The sequence below is a fragment of the Onychomys torridus genome, chromosome 5 (assembly GCF_903995425.1).
Source record: "Onychomys torridus chromosome 5, mOncTor1.1, whole genome shotgun sequence".
Taxonomy (NCBI): domain Eukaryota; kingdom Metazoa; phylum Chordata; class Mammalia; order Rodentia; family Cricetidae; genus Onychomys; species Onychomys torridus.
In genome coordinates, this window is record NC_050447.1 from 119830235 (window position 1) to 119848076 (window position 17842).

At 42.5% G+C, this 17842-nt stretch overlaps 1 protein-coding gene across 1 annotated transcript in view; it reads left to right on the forward strand.

Annotated features, from left to right (window-relative positions):
• Positions 1 to 17842, forward strand: part of Cap2 (cyclase associated actin cytoskeleton regulatory protein 2) — a 143868-nt gene that overhangs the window by 42989 nt on the left and 83037 nt on the right. Inside the window, exon 4 of the mRNA XM_036189137.1 lies at positions 15941 to 16018. Coding sequence (XP_036045030.1) covers positions 15941 to 16018 — 78 coding nt within the window. The remainder of the gene's footprint in view (positions 1 to 15940; positions 16019 to 17842) is intronic.

The window sequence follows — 17842 nt, forward strand, 5'->3', positions numbered from 1 at the left end:
ATGAGTCGCATACCCTTTATAAAGTCACCACCATCACCTACACTGCCTTGCCCCCGCTCAGAGGTAGCCTTTCTCAATCCCCACAATAAATCTCTTACATGAGGTCTGTTGTGTGCTGCGATCCTTGTAGCATTCCTTCACCTAGATCTGCCAAGGTATTCGTCTGCTGCAAAACCCTAACAAGCATGCAGCCCCAGGCCTGTGTGAAGTTGAAGTTCATGGTTTCTCATCTACATCACTCTGCTCTCTCCTAAGTAATTCTGTCATAATAAAGGCCCTTCCCTTCTCTATAAGCAATCACAGGCTTAATCCTTCACAACTTATTTTCTACTTAGGGACATAAATGAAATGTTGGATGAGAATATTGTTTAAGGAGTTCTAGAGGGGATGGCTCAGTTGTTAAAATGCTCACTTTGCAAGTATGAGATCGATCCCCACCACACATGTAAAAAGTCAAATATAATGATAGTAATCCTAGGGGAAGTGGAGACAGGCAGATCCCTGGGGCTTGCTGGCCAGCCAGCCTAGCCTAATCAGAGTGCTGGGTCACAGTGAGAGACCTTGTCTCAAAATGCAAGCTGGACAGAACCTGAGAAAAATGACACCCAAGGACACACATGTCACATGCATGATCACCTGCTCAGACATATGGACACACACATACACACACACACACACACACACACACACAGAGAGAGAGAGAGAGAGAGAGAGAGAGAGAGAGGTTTAAATAATACAAAAAAAAATGGATAAAGCTTAGAGCCATAATGCATTCTAGAATGAGTGATCTGTTGTCCCTGACTTTCCTTTGTGGCCTTAAAGCAGTCAAGTGTCCTTTACAGACCTTTATGGACCCAAGAGCCATCAACCATGAAACCATTGCTAGCTCCCTAAGTCAAAAGAATTGGTTTAAACATGTTGATAAAGTATTTTGATTCTTTAAGTGTTAGGGAAACAAGTGAGAGAATTTGGAAAGGGGCCAAACTACACAAATGAAGTCAGTTTGGGAGCGTGGTTCTGTTTAGAACACAAACTGGTAACACTACTCCTGCCTGTCAGAAGAGCAAATGAGTTGAAACACACAATGGTGTTCCTTTCTTTTGCTATTCCCAGGCCCTGAGAAACACTAATTTTAACTCTTTCTTTACTGGTTTCTACTGCAATTTCAGACTTCTCTGTATATACTTTCATAATCTACTTATTTAACGTAGGCCATATGTTCAAAACCTCTTTCCATGTCAGTACATGGAGTTCTGTCTATATTATCATTTGTTGACTGCATAATATTTTTTTCATGGTTATGCTCAGTTGATTTGAACAGTCACAATTGTGTATAGCCTCATTAATGTGTATATAAGAATGCAAGCCGAATGGTAGTGGCACACGCCTTTAATCCCAGCACTCGGGAGGCAGAGGCAGGTAGATCTCTGTGAGTTCAAGGCCAGCCTGGTCTCCAAAGTGAGTTCCAGGATAGGCACAAAGCTACAGAGAGAAACCCTGTCTCGAAAAAAAAACAAAAACAAAAACAAAAAACAACAAACAACAAACAAACAAACAAAAAAAAAAAAAAAAGAATGCAAGGCCCCAACTAGGTTGAGACACTTGAACCAAGCCTAAGATGACCTAAGGGACAGGGACCCTCTTAAACTATGTACCTTAGCTCATTGCCAGCCCCACTGTGTCCCTGTGCTTTGTGACGTTTAACCAAATCACAGTGGGTATCCTTTCAAAAACATTATTTGTAATTGTACACTTGTTTCCTCATAGACGGCTCCTGTTATTGGGAATGGTAAGCCGATGTCAGGCACTCCCTGCTACACTTGCCTCATCCTCCTCGCCTCCCACACATTGTTGTACTGACCCACGCTCTCACATGGCTCAAAGTGCACTAGGCTGTTTGGTGATAATTAGGAAAATAAAAGCTCTAGGAAAACAATGCGTAATTTGAATGCACATTAATATTCATGATGTTGGATTTTAAAACGTGTTACAAATTCTTCTAGATACTCAGGAAAATGAAAAACAACTCATATAAATCATGCTTCTTTGCAAAGAAGTCATTTTATCGTGTTACCTTTCTTTGATCTGTTCTATGTATCAAGAAATTTGTTTAAATTGCCCTTTGGGGGTTGGATATGATGTGTTTGAGGTGGGGTTGGCAGGATGTCGAGGTCACCCTAGCTGAGGTGAGAAATGCAGCCGAGATCTGTCAGAGAAGATTCCAGGCATAGATACAGACAGACACATGAGAGCTGTTCCTTAGTGTCAAAACTGTCCACTGGGCTGGTATAAATACCTCTGTGAGCTGGAAGTTGCCAAGGCAACAGTCCCATGAATGAGGAATAATGCTCATTTTTTTTTTTTTTTTTTTGAGCTGAGGATCGAACCCAGGGCCTTGTGCTTGCTAGGCCAGCACTCTACCACTGAGCTAAATCCCCCATCCAACCCCCACTTATTATCAGTGCCTGAATGATTTTTTTTTCTCTCAATAATGTGTCCCTAGTAGGCTAACACTGACTTACCTGGTCTACCTACTCGGCTTTCCTTTCTAGATGGCACAACTCTATTCAGTCCTGCTCAGTAGGTATGCCTCCTTCCTCTGCCACTGGGAATAGAACTGGAGGGAAAGAAACTCAAGAAACTGTAAAGGCAGTAAAAATATTAATTTATAACAATTACCTAATAGAAAGTAATTGCCTTTTTGATATATGATTTGGCGTAGGCAAAGCCTGCAAATGACCATGACTCAATTGTATTTGAGCAGGCTGGGTCTTTAAATTAACTCATCTTTATGATTTAATGGCTCATAGCCAACATATTTTTTTAAGTAAGCAGAGTGTGACATTAGTGCTTCAGGCCCCAACCCCCACCCCAGTCAGGCTGTAAATTTCAGCTTCATTTTATCATACACACACAGGATGTTTCAGAAAGGCAGCCGTGGCTGAGATGTAAGTCTTTTGGAACCTCCATTGTTCCCAAGAGTTAGAGAATGATTTAGAGAGATGGGAGTGACTGCGTACCACACACAGTGCTTCCCTATGGTGGTGGGGTGTGGGAAGAAGGAAATCTTTTACTCAGAAAGAACATTGTGTTAGTTACTGATTCACTGCTGTGACAAAACCTGACAAAAGCCACTTAGGAAAGGGAGGGTTTATTTTGGCTCACAGTTTGAGGAGACACAGTCCATCATGGTGGTCGGTTTGCATTCCCAGTCTGAAAGCAAAGAAGGTGAATGCCAGTGCTGGGTTTGTTTTCTCTCAGTTGTTTTGTTTGTTTGTTTGCTGGTTTTGTCAAACTGACCAAATGGAAGAGCTTGCTTTTCATTCACCCATCTTTGATTATACCAACAGCCCTTTCCTGTCCAGTCTGGGTGCTTGTCATGTGTTTACAGCAAACACTTTATTGCTTATGACTCACATGCGTGAATTTTTCTCTGCTTTCACATCTTGTTTTGTTAATCCTAAAGATGGGAGGAGAAAGGCCACCAATCCAAATCATCGTGGTCAAGTTAATTAAAGAAAGCAATCAATTAAAGGAAGCTTTTTTTTTTATTTGTGTACATGTGCTGCCTCCCCCTAAGGATGTGTTTGAGAGGTCAGCATTGGATATGAGGAAAACAAGGGTTTTATAGCTCAAGGGTAGGGGCTTTCCATATAGGGGGTTTGGCAGGCAAAATAGAGTTATGGGACCAGAACATAAGCATAACAAGTTAGTCATACCTCCTGAAACAAAGACATAATTGAAAGGTGATCATAACAACAGGTAGCCATAACAATCATTTGAAACAAAAGTAGGGTTGCAAGGTGGTTATTAACTTTTTGAGACAAATGCCATTCCTGGAAGAGGCAGTATAGAACCATTTATAGTTAAGATTACAGGTTGGGCATGGCCCAATTCTTGAGAAACAGGTTTAATCATAAACAGGAATGATCCTAGTTTGTCTTTACTATAAGACAGCTTTTAAGCCTAAGATGGAGGCAGGCTAGTTCTTCAATCTCTCCTGATTTATACCTGACTTGGTTGCTAGGTACATAGCAGGTGCTCAAAGAAATATAGATAGATAGATAGATAGATAGATAGATAGATAGATAGATAGATAGATAGATAGAAAGAAAGAAAGAAAGAAAGAAAGAATGAATGAACGAACTTTGATATGTATGTGTGTTTTTCCTGCATGTGTAGCTGTATACCACATGAATATAGTGCCCATGGAGGCCAGAAGAGGGCATAACATTCCCTGCAACTAGAGATATCAGACAGTTGTGAGTCATCATGTGGGTGCTGGGAATTGAACCCTGGTCCTCTGAAAGAACAACCAGTGCTCTTAACTGATGAGCCATCTTTCCAGCCCCTCAAAAAACTTTTTTTTTCATTTTTTGTTTTTTGTTTTTATTTTTGTTTTTTTGTTTGTTTGTTTGTTTGTTTGTTTTGAGACAGGGTCTCTCTATGTAGTCCTGACTGCCCTGGAACTCACTATTGTAGAACAAGCTGGCCTAAATCTCACAGAGTTCCTCCTGTGTCTGCCTCCCAAGTGCTGAGATTAAAGGTGTATGCCACCACACTTGACCGAAAAAAAAAAAAAAAACTATTATGAAAATAAATAGTAACTCTTTATTTTATTCAGTTGTATCTTTTCCTAATAACTTTTAAAAAAATCTAATATGGGGAAGCATGACAACTGATAGAGGGAGAGAAGAAATCACTTATATATAATCCTAGCACCTAAAGATAGCTTGTGTGAGTATCATGGGTAATTGGTATTATTTATAAGGATATTTCTCAAAATCTTAAAAGCCATTCATTATTCTGGGCATAGTGGTGTATTTTGGGGTTTTGGGTTTTTTTTGGTTTTTGTGTTTTTTGAGACACAATTTCTCTGTGTAATTTTGGTGCCTGTCCTAGGTCTCTTTCTGTAGACCAGGCTGGCCTCTAACTCACAGAGATCCACCTGCCTCTGCCTCCCGAGTTCTGGGATTAAAGGCGAGCACCATAGCTGCCAGGCATGGTGCATGCTTTTAATCCAAACATCTGGGGACACATTTCTATAAATTGGAAACCAGCCTGGTCTACATAATAAGTCCTAGTCCAGCCAGGATTGCATGGTGAGCCCTTCTCTCAAAACCAAGCAAACGAAACATTCATTGCATAATCCTGTTTTCTTCTCATAAGATAGAATCACACAGGGCTGGAGAGATAAATCAGGGTTTAGGAGCCACTATTGCTCTTGCAAGGATCTGAGCTTGGTTCCCTGCACCCATGTCAGGAGGCTCACCATGTCTGGAACTGCAGGAGAGCTCATGCCTTCTTCCACCCTCCACAGGCACCTGCACTCTTGCACACATATCCCCACACAGACAACACATATACACACAAAATTAAAAACAAACAAATCAATCATTTTCCAAAGTTAGAACCACATGATCATCTTTGCTGACCATGTAGGAACAAGGGACACATTCCAAGCACTGGAGGTCTTGAGCATCCCAGGCATCCTGAGCATCTGGTTGTGTAAAGATGCTGATGGAAGTGATCGGGCCAGGCACACTCTTTCACTAGGGCAGTTCCAGCCATCTACAACCAGTCTGGTGTCTTAGCTTCTGACTTGCCCCAAACACAACTTTCAGCACCAACATATGTGTAAGTCCCTTTGTGGAAGGTGATTCTGGCTTCTCTGCGCCCTTTCCTACTGGCAGTGGGACAAGAGAGATGACTTATGGTGCAAAAGTCCATGAGAACCAAAAGTCACAACGAAGAAACGTTCTGTACTCCTAAGTTTATTTTTTGCTATAACACTGTAGAGGGGTCATTTGGGGTGTTGCCTTAGCCTCCTCCCATTCCTTGTAAGCACCTCCAACCATCCCCAGATAAGCATGACAACAATAAGCAGAGAGAATCAAAACCTTATGCTGTGAAGATAAACACATCACTAGAGAGCTTGGCTATTTTTAACAATGCCAGTAAAAACCATGCTTATCATGGTAGCTGAATGAGCCACCCACATCACAGGCGCACCCTCTTTTTCCCCCACATAACTGCACTACCACATTCATCACACTCCCCACCTTGCTCACAGTGCCCCCCCACATATCGCCAGGAGATGTTCTGTTGCCAAAAAGACGAAGCCAGGATGGATAATACATAGTGTTATCAGAAAACAGAAATTGAATAAGCTTTGTCTCATTTCTGAAAAGTAGAGAGAAATGTGGCTCAAGCTGGTAGATGCCGACATAACATGCATGTGGCCCCAGGTTTGAATCCCCAGCATGTTTAGAAAGTGGAAACTGGAAGCTCAGATGTTCAGGGCCGTCCTTTGATGAGGAGTGTGAGGCCATCCTGGGCTACAAGAGCCCCTGCTCCTGCCCTCAAATAAAGTAGTAGGAGAAAGTAGATACATAAACTCTCAATCGTGGTAGTTAGAAGGATAGAAAGGCATGTTATTTTTCTACCAACTTCTTATAAATCATCACTATTGTCTGAGCAATTAATAATTTACCCTCAATTCACATCCTACCCATACCAACCCATTTCTGTGTCCATCTGCCCACCAGTTCTTAAGTAACTGTCATGTCTGGTGGTAAATGGGGTAAAGTTGGAGATCCAAAGAGAGTGGGACTCTGAGGAGACACTTGTGAGGTTGAGAGAAGCAGCCAAGACAACACCATGTAGGGTGGGAAGCACTTCAGGCATCTTGAAGAATGCTTCTATTTAAGGGTAGATATGTAGATGTAACCATCTTGTTAAATAAGAAACACAGAGCCAATTGCAGAGTTAAAAGCCAAGAGGTCAGAGCAAGAGCGGAAAACCTTACCCTTCACTGCTGCTCTGTCTTTCCTCTCTACAAGAGCTACTTCCTGTGTTTTTCTCTTTTTTATAGACTTTCTGTTCTGCCTTCTCATTGGTTGTAAACCCAACCACATGACCTCCTCCTCACTGCCTGTCTATACAGACCTCCAGGTCTTCTATGGTTGGTATTGAAATTAAAGGCCTGTGTCACCATGCTGACTGTATCCTTGGGGATTAATGTGCTAATAGTGCTTGGGAACCTAAGTCAATGGCCAAGGAGGGAACAGAGATCCTGGCTAGCTCTGCCTCCCAAGTGCTGGGATTAAAGGCGTGCACCACCATAGCCCAGCTTCTGCTATGGCTTGCTCTAACCCCAAGGCAACTTTATTAATAAACAAATAAAATCACATTTCAGTACAAATAAAATATCACTATATAGATAGGAAGTACTTCTTAACCTACTGATATTGTCAGTGCTATCTGGGTGCCAAAGATAACTGGGAAGTCCATATCTGCCCTGATTTTGAGGATGGGCATCATCTCTATCTATTGTTCTTTGATCCTTCACCATGAAGATGGCTTCCAGACTTAATTTCCTAAGAACTAATATAGAACACAGTAAGTGGAGTTCTTGTCAAGCAGAAAATAACTGTGAGTCATCTACTGTATGCGAGTCCATGTGGCTCACAGAAAAAGACAAAAAAATTAATTCTTGACTCTTTGGGGACTTCTGTCATTGAGGAGGCAGTGAAGACATGGCTACACAATGTTACAACAAAAACTAGTACCTGTCTAAAAAAGGACAGTAGCCGTGTCTACAGACCTGACTCAGACCTGACGCTTGCTGACCACCTTAGGAGCTTCATTAGCTTCCCTGGGGCTTGGTTTCTTTCTCAAAGAGATGAAAAGGTTATGAACAACAGGCTTAGAGTTTATGAGTGTGTTTCTTGTCCCAAACTCCTTAAAAAAAAAAAAAAAGATTCTTGGACTCTCAGGAGACTTCCCTGACTGGGACAAAGAATATTTGACCAGAAGTTATGGCCCAAGTGTTGATGGAGGTGTGACTGTGCAGGACTCTGGAGGCCAGACAACCTTCTGGACTCTATCCAAACCCTTTACAAGAAACAAGAACCTTTGGTGGGATGGTGAGAGACTCAGTGAGAGGATGCTCTGAGTGTGAGGAGAGCATGGTGTGAGGAGAGCATGGGGTTCCCTCCTTGGCCATTGACTTAGGTTCCCAAGCACCGTGAGCACATTTCTCCCCAAGGCTCTTATCTTTCCTTTCACTAGTCTGCTGTGCTCTTCCATTCTGAGACTGTCTTGTACTCAGCACAGAGGCAAACTACTCATGCAGAGCTCTTACAAATACTTCTGAGCAGTGAGACTTCCCAAAGCTAGCTTAGCTTATGTCCAAGTGTTCTCTTTCATTACAGAAGTTCTAGAAAACCTGAAATCAGCCTTGCTGGTAATTTTTAGAACGTTTGTTGGTCTGACACAATTATATCCAGCCGCTAGGACCTGCATTGATTCCATTCATGTTTGCCAAACTTGCCCATTTTCTGTACTTTGGGCCCCTCCCTTGGGAATAAGAAGGAATCAGAAATTGGAAATTTTTACACCAGAGCTGGGGAGAGGCTCCGTGGGTAAGAGTGTTTGCCATGCAATCATGAGGACCTGTGTTTAAATCTACAAGACCCATGTAAAAAGGCAGGCTTGGCTCCATTTGTCTGTACCCCTGCATTGACAGAGCCAAGCACATTCCAGAAGCTCGAGGCAAGCCAGCCTGAACAAATAGTGAATTTTAGGTTTAGTGAGAGACCCTCTCCCAAGCAAGTGAGGAAAAGATAAAGGACAACACCTGAGTCTTTCTCTACTTCCTGGATGTGTACACACTCACACAGTGTCCACACACTCATGTGATTTATACACATGTACACACAACATATATACCATACCATGCACACACACACACACACACACACACACACACACACACACCACACCACACCACACCTACTCATATACAAACACACAAATAAAAACATTTAAAAAGAAAATTTTTAGCTAGGTGTGGTAATATACACCTTTAATCCTAGTATTCAGAAGGCAGAGTCAGGCAGACCTCTGTGAATTTAAGGCCAGCCTGGTCTACATAGTGAGTTCCAGTCCATCCAGGGCTACATAGTGAGACCCTGTTTTTAAAAAAGAAGAACGAGATGGATGAAGGGATTCATGTCTCAACTTGTTGCTTATTGTCTGTTGACTTTGGGCAAACACCTTTATCCTTCCTCAAGGGCTGAGTGACATGACCCCCCTTGGATGGATGAGTACATGGTTCCAAAGTGGATGCCCTCTGAGTTATTTTGCCAACTCAGCCACTGATGAAAATGAAGTAGATGTGCAAGAGAAAAAGGAGTTTAGATACCTTTTAATCCAGAGGTTTTGCTGTGTGGTACCCTGACTCAAAGAATGTGGTGCTTGGGACTGCTTGCAGATTTGATTCAGGAATTCTGAACAAACCTAAGCACTAAGGTGAGATTAACCAACCACCTGACTGACGCGCATACTCAATGGAGACACAGAACACTGGCTTAAGCCTCTCCTGATGTTGGTAACATGTCAACCCGGGTGCCTTCTATCATGGAGTTTTTTGTGAGCTGGAGTTCATGTTCATGACTGCAAAATTTGCTTCAAACAAATCCTGAAACAGGTGAAAGCTGTCCTTGCCTCTCATCCATCTGTCAGCTCCCTCTTTGTCTCTTCACTAGCTAAAACTCAAGGGATTTCCTCAGGGTAGGATATAGGAGACTGAAGCAGAAACAGCCCTGGAATGCAGTATTTCTAATTATACATGTAAAACATTGGCAGATGATTTAGGGAGGCCAGCGGGGATTGCCCTATCAATGGCCTGCCCAGGACCTGGTCACAACTGTCACAACCCTGGGGGAACAGATACCCTGGATCTTGTCCTTGATCAGGGAAATCAGAGGGTCAATTCCCTTTCCCTTCTGCTCCTGGGGAAGAATGTTCTAGACATGGCTTCAGCACAGTGTCCTGGCTAGAGGATGCTTTTCCATCTTCCAAGTCTTGCCCCTGCCCTTTCCCTGAGTTGTGTCTGAGTATTTGGCTATGAGCATGGGACTCTGCAGTCTGGGGCTTTTCCAGAGAAACTCTACAAAGCCCTGATGAGTACTCAGAGATCAGCTGGGCTTCCCCAGGGCGCCAGCTCTCTCCCAAGAGGATTAGATGAAAATAAGTCATGTTTAGCTGCTGTCTGCTTGCCTGCCCCCAAACTTGCTTTCAAGTGATCATAGGGACTCATTCTCCAGTACTTCTCCCACAACCACAGAACAGGGTCCTCTAGCTGTTTGGAGAGCCCCAGCTGCCAAAGTGCTAACAATGATGGACTTCAAATAAGTTATCATGCCTTGATACCTTTAGCAGAATAGCCATAATGCTTTCTGCACACACATACACACAGACAGTTGGATACACATTTCCCTGCTTGGAGATCACAGAGCCTGTCTCCTTCAAAGGTCCCTCAAGGGCTCCCAGTGCCTTGCACAAGCATAATAGGCAAAGTCAGCAAAATCCCTTAAACCCTTGGCCATTTGTCCATCCCCAAAGTCCCTACGTTTGACTTTTTCTTTCATAGTGTGTGCAACAGCCTGAGTGAGCCAAACATTTCCCTTTCCAGTCACCAGACTCAGCAGGTTCAGAAAAATTACCCCTAAATCGATTGCTATCTGGTGAAGGGAACTAACAGAACTTTCCAGAACGAAGATGCAAATGGATCAGAACATCTCAAATTTGTAAATACTTGTAAAACTGATGGAATTCCAAATGAATGTGCATTTGAGTTTGCTGACTATGCCCAGAGTTCCAGGGAACTGAGAGCAGGATCTCAAGCCCCCAGGAAGGCATTTTCTACATAAGTCAAAAGAAAGATCTGACATGGATCACCACCCCAACCCCAGCCCCTATTGTGGAGCAAAAGGCCATTTTCAGGAAGGAGCTAATTAATGGAATTGCCCATCTTCCTTAGTCAGACCTGCCAACCAAGTACTTCACAAGCAGCAGGCTCCATGTTGTCACTAGGGAAAGCAGAAAAGGCTAATGGCAGTGTTCATTGTGGGATGACTACAAAAAAATATTGCTAATGCCACCTCTGAGCTGCCAGTTCAACTGTCGAAGTTGGGCCATCCTGAATCACCGTTACCATGGCAACTGGAAATCAGTCTACTGCTTGTCTTAGATGGGGATGGTGCCTCTGCGTTGCCGTTGCTGAGAGAAGGGCAGGTATTTTATTTATAGCCAAGCCGTAGAAAGTTGTGTTTGGTAGTCCTTTTGAGCTATGTGGTCGTTAGACAATAACAGAGTCTTTTTGAGGCACCAAAAATGTGTTTTGATGGAAAAGGCATCTCAGCTCGAAGCTTCATATTCGTGAGTCATTATGGCTTCCAGGCTGGTGAAATTTTAATACTCTACTCTTTGCTGAGAGAGATCTGATATATGAGATTTTTAAACAACTTAGCCTCAGCAGTAAGAGGACCGAGACAAAGAAGGGACAGTGGTGAACTTCAAAATGACTTATAGAAAACATTCATAAGACTGGGTCTGTTATGTTAATGATGGGGTGGATTTGTGATTTTTGAAATAAGTGGCCTATCAATTTTGATTTCAATTCAAACATTTTCTTGGTGGAAGAAAATCCTTAGATGAGAATTATGGTAAAGTAAAAACACTGGGAGTGTTTTGTAAAAATTGCCAGACATCAGTTTGGCAAAATAATAGCTAGAATAACAGAGATTCACCATTGCTGGTTATATTTACCCTTCCAGCTTAGAAAAGAGCCTAATATTGACGTGGGAATGAAATTAACCTAATCTTCCCATTGCTGTTGTAGCAATGTGTTTTTGAAAATGTATGAAATTGATTCCCACCTTTTATATCAGAAAGTCCAATCCAATTCAGCAGAGGTAGAAACTGCCCCAAACAGACAGGAAGCTAACAGGAGCAGGTTAGAGAAGAAATTAGTAAACAAAAAGAGTATTAACATTAGTATAACTCAAGAGTACATAAGACTGAATCATTCTTTTCAGGGAGGCTTCCTTCAGGCAAAGTATTTTCTATTCCACAAATGAGCAAAAAGCCAAGAGGAACGGGGGGGGGGGGGGAACCTTGCAAATGAGAGAGAACTCTCAAGTGGGAGGGACTAAGTGTGTGTAGGGGTAGGGGTGGATAGCAGATGGGAATGCTACTCTGAATTCAGTTTCACTGTGAATACAAAATTACTCTAAAACACGAAATCCAAGGTCAGGCATGAAGATACATGCCTGTCTTCCCACCGCTTGGGAAGAGAGGATTGCTGCAAGTTTATGGCTAGCCTGGGCTACAGTGAGTTCCAAATCATACTGCTGCAGTATGAGGACCTGTCAATAAAAACACTTCTCTATAATAATCCAACCAAAAACTCCATAATCTAGGACAGTGTCAGTAACTGACCGATGAACAGTTTGATTCCTAACTCTTCCCATCCTGTAAAGACTTGCCGTAGAGAAAATGAAGTCAGTGAAGGGTAATATGAAACAGAAGAGACAGCCACGGGCTACTTCACTCTGTAGATGTATAAGCTCCAAGTCTAGGTTCTGCTCTGGAGAAATGAGCTAAAACCTGATTGGACTACACCATCCAAATGGCATGTGTCCCAAGTAGATGGAGTGAGTCTCAGTCTAGGTTATGGACAAAATCCCCAGGACAAACAGTACCCAAAACCTCTAACAACTAGACACTTCCTCTGCTGAGCATCTCCTTCTGATGGCTCCTTGCCATCATGTGTGCATTATTTTTCTCTTGGCTGTGACCAAATGTCTGACAAGAAGGAACTAAAGGGAAAAGGGCTTGTTTGGGCTAGCCGTTTAAGGATGTAGCCCACCACGGTGAGGAAATTATGAAAAGAAGAGCAGCTCACAGCTGTGACAGCAGGCATACGAGGCTGCTTGTTCACATCTCTGCAGATGACGGAGCCCAGATATGACAGGCTATCAGCCTTGGGACCCACCCTACAAAGACCCACTTTTTCTAGCTAATCCCCACCTCACCAAACAGTACCACTAGCTGGCAATCATGTGTTTAAACACACGTGCCTGTGAGAGATATTTACTTCTAAACCATAGCATACCAGGCCCTATAAAAAGAGGTAGATCATAAAGATTTTGCTTTCCAACTGTTGCTTAGAAAGGAAACCAGTATGGCTACAAGAGACTAAAGGAATCACCCATGTTTTATGAGACAGTTTTAAGTATCAGTGTACACACAAAATAATGAGCAAGATCAAAAGAGCCAGCATGGTGCCTGCAGGCAGTGTCAGAATGAACCAGAAGGGCACAGGCTCATGTTTTGTGTTAATTCCTATTACTGCAATGAAATACCTAACATATTAAATTAAACAGGAGAAAGTGTTCATCTGGATTACAGTTTCCGAGGTCTCAGTCAGTGCCTCTGCGGCTTTTAGTCTCAAGGCAAGACAGTTGACGATGGCAGAGTGATAGAATCAGAGCTGTAAGAGCCTGAGGTACCAGAGTCCTCTTCAAGGACACCAGCAACCTGAAAATCACCCTAGAGTCTCACCACTTTCACAACACCCCTCCAAGCTAGGGAGCCAGCCCTTCACACACGCACAAAGGGGAGCCACTCTAGATCCAAACTTTAGCGCCCTTAAAGAAAGTAAACCAGGGCACAGAAACAAATGTCCCATGGTGACTTGATCAAAGTAAGACACACTAAGACACTGACAGGGCTATCAAATGATTTTTGAGAGCTTTTTAAAACTAGGTGATGAAACCATAAGAAGGAAATAAAAGAGGAGTTGAGTTAAATTAAGAAAGAAAAGGCAGTGAGCGCAGAAGTGATCTGTGTATTAAAAACAAATTTTTTAAATGCCAGACATGGTAATGCACGCTTTTAATCCCTGAACTGGGGAGTCAGGGTGCAGGTGGATCTATGTGAGTTTAAGGCCAGCCTGGTCTACAAAGTGAATTCCAGGACAGCCAGGGATACACAGAGAACCCCCATCTGGAGAACCCCTGTCTGGAAAATCCAAACCAAAAAAAAAAAAAACAAACAAAAAAAAAACCAATAAGTATGTAAGACTTATTGAAGTTGTATCTATTGTCAAGGAAAAAAACAAAACAAAACACTATTCATGTGATCCCAGTGAACTCAGCATTTCCAGGCCCAGGAGGTAAAGGTTGTCTGGTATTTCTGTAAAACTTCAATCGTTGAAACATCCTGCCTTAAAATAAAAGAAGAAAACATGATCTGAGGCTGAGGAGAGGGTTCAGTCAGTAAAGTGCCTGCCGGGCAAACATGAAGACCTAGGTTTGGATCCCCAGCACCCAGTTAAAAAGCTGGACGCAGTAGCTGTGCTTGCAATCCTAGCCCTGTTGGGCGAGGAGAGGGGTGCAGGTTAGATGCTGAGAGACAAATCCCTGAAGATTATTGGCCAACCAGCCTATTAGAATAGATGAGCATCAGGTTTAGTGAGAGGCCTGACGTCTCAAAAAATAAAGGTGGAGAGCAACAGAGGAAGACACTCGACATTCACCCTGAGCCTTCACACACACACATGCCTGTATGTGCACATGGACCCACACAAACATATACCACATACACATATAACCCCACACATCAGTTGCTTCCACTTACTAAAACAGTGCTGTGGCTTTTCTTAAAACATAGAAATAATATGCTGAGTAGCTAACTAAGGTTAATTGTAGATGGTATAGATATTTAAAATTATTTTTCTTACTCTACTTAATTAGAACTATTTAATTATGAATCGAAGATGAGAAAAAAATGACTGTGTATTTCAGGGCATTCCACCTGTACAAGTCCTTTGTGTTGGGGGTAGAGGTGGGAGTGGATCCAGGTGATCAGGTCCCAGTGAGACACATTTTGAAAACTTTGATGGCCAAACTTGTTTTTGTTTGTTTGTTTGTTTTAAGGCACCATCTCACTGTGTATCCCTAGCTGCCTTGAAACTTACTTTCTATGTAGATCAGGTTGACCCTAAACTCACAGAGCACTGTGATTTAAAGTGTATATTCCCATGCCCAGCCACGAGTCAAGCCTTTCAAATAGCTTGAGATACAATTCATATATCCTAATAGTTACACTTATAGAGAGTATGATTCTGAGGGTTTTAACATAGTCAGAAAGATGTAAAACCCATCAGCTCTGTCTGATTGGAGAACAAGAACCACCCCCATGTTTATATGTGCAATGGGACGGACGGAGGGAGGGAGAGGGAAAGAGAGAGGGAGAAACATAGGGAGATTATATGGATGCATATGGCTGGGTATTTATGTGGATGTGGGTGCCTATGAAGGCCAGAGGTCAACTTGTGTTGTTTCCCAAGAGCCATCCATCTTGTTTTTTGAGACAAGATCTCACTGGCCTAGAGCTCACCAAGTAGGCTAGGCTGGCTGGTGAGCCTCTGCGATCTGCCTGTCTCTGCCTCCCACCTCTGGGATTTCAAGCGAGCACCACCATGCCCAGCCTCTTCGCATGTGTTCTGCGAGCTTGACGCTAGTCCTCCAGTTTGCGCAGCGGCAAGCCCTTTACCAACTGATTCATCACCCTAGCCTTAATTGCAGAACGCTTTCATCAACCACAAAAGAAATCCTCTGTGATCTGTCAGCAGTTTCCTCCCCATCCCTCTTCCCTTAGCCCCTGCCACCCATTATTCTCCTATCTCTATAGAGCTGCCTATTCTGGACATTTCTTATAAATGAGATCACACAGGCGTGCTCTTTTGTGACTGGCTCCAGTCACTCAGCATAATGTTTTGAAGTCTTGCCTGTGTCACAGCCTGTGACAGCACTTTGTTTTAAAAGCTGCATAATAGACCATCTCATGGCTAAGTCATTTTTTTTAAAAATCTGCTCATTAGTTGATGGACATTTGGTTGTTTCTACATTTTGGCTATTATGAAGAATGATGGTGTGATTGTGCATTCACAAGTTTTTATGTGAACATGTGTTTGCGTACTTTATGGTTATATTCACTGCTGCGGTGGAGTGGATGGATGAGCGATATGTTTGGTACTTGTTTAGAACCCAAACATTGAAACTGCTGCCATCTTTTCTGTTTGCAGGCGGAAATGGTACACAGTGCTTTCCAGGCCCAGCGTGCTTTCCTTCTCATGGCCTCTCAGTACCAACAACCCCAGGAGGTAAGAGGGTATCATAACAAACAGGACTGCCTAGGGAGCCAGCAGATTGAGGCCTCAAATAGGAAACCAGAAGAGCCATTTCCCTTAATGCTATCTCTAATCTAGATTGCCGTACAGCATTTCTCCCATCTTTATAGCTGTGGTGACAAATGTAAAATATATATAGTGACAAGTTTATGTGTGTATCCATGTGCATGTGTGTGTGCGCACATGCGTGTGTGTGTGTGCACGTGTGTGTGCACGTGTGTGTGTGTGTGTGTGTGTGTGTGTGTGTGTGTATCATACTTCATACCTGTTTCAACGGCAAAAGCCCCTATAGTATATCTTCTTATTACTGATAAATTGTGATTATGGCCAAGTACATACAATGACAATGGACATCACTATTTTAAAGATACATTTGCATGTGACATCTACACCTTGTTCTTTCCTATTTTCATGAGTAAGAAAAAGCTTGCCCTAATTTTGGTTCCAAATTTGCATTGCCCTTGGATCGGGCTGCTGGTCTTTGATTTCCTGGAAATCCTCAGTGTGCCTTTGGTGGCTTTTGCATCCTAAGTAGCATGATATGCTGACTCAGCACTTCCCAGTGCCCTGTGCTGGCCATGGCTTGGGAACTTCACTGCAGTTTCTGACTCACTGGGTCTTGAATATGGTCTGAGACTCAGTACCATTCAGTAAGCTCCTGAGGGGTGCTCCAACTATAATATAATAATTAGAAACTTTGTGAGTCTGAAGGACCTGTGTATATCCCACCATGCCATTCTCTGCCATAGAAATGTGGGTTAACTTTTTTTAGATTAAAGATATTTAAGGACCGGGCAAATAATTCAGTAAGTGAAGTGTTTGTCTTGCAAGCATGAGGAACTGAGACCAGTTTCCAGAACCCATGTTTAAAAAAAAAAAAAAAAAAAAAAAAAAAGATTATGGTATTGTATATGGGTAATCTTAGCTCTGAGAAGCTGAGATGGGTGATACGTGGGCCTCACTGGCCAGCCAGGCTAGCCTGATCTACAAACTCTAGGGCAATGAAAAACAGTCTCCAAAAAAAGTGAATAACACTTGTGAGAGTGTCCTCTGGCCTCCAAGAAACACACAAGCACAAGTGTGCACACACACAAAGATATTAGAAGATTTACTTCTCACTGCAACAGTACTATCCACGTAGTAATTTTGATAACCTTTAATCCATCATAATGGTTCTGTGTGATACCCAGAGTAAATTGTCATGTACAAATGAAAAAGTTAAGAGCAGATGTTAAGAAAAGTGATGGTCACGGAATCTTTTCCATTTTCCAGTACATGATGTAAATACTACCTTCCCCCATTCTCCAAACCCAGACCCTACCACCAGTAGCCAGGCTACCAACATGGTATCATGGAAATGTCCACATTCCCTTCACCAACTTCATAATAACATTTTTACCAGGCTCTTTATGTAATAATGAAATCATTTAGTAAAATGTAGATCTATTAACAGCGATCAGGAGATGAGAAAGGAACCATTGTTCCTCTGATTATCTTGTGTCTAAGGCTTGTTAACAGTTATATCAGTAAAAAAGAAAATTTGAATATCCTTATGACAAAGTAGTTCAAAGGCAATTGTTGCTTCTGACTTCTAAAGCGAATTCCTAAAATCGAAAAGGTTGCACTGGGCAAACTCCTGGGAATCCAGGACTTGGTTCCTTTAAAGTTGGATGACACTGTCCTATGGGCTGGGATCCCAGACAGAATAAAAAGGAGAAAGCTAACTGAGAACCAGTATTTGTCTCTCTTCCTTCCCCATTTGTGGATACAAGTGACCATCTGCCTCACACTCTGCCA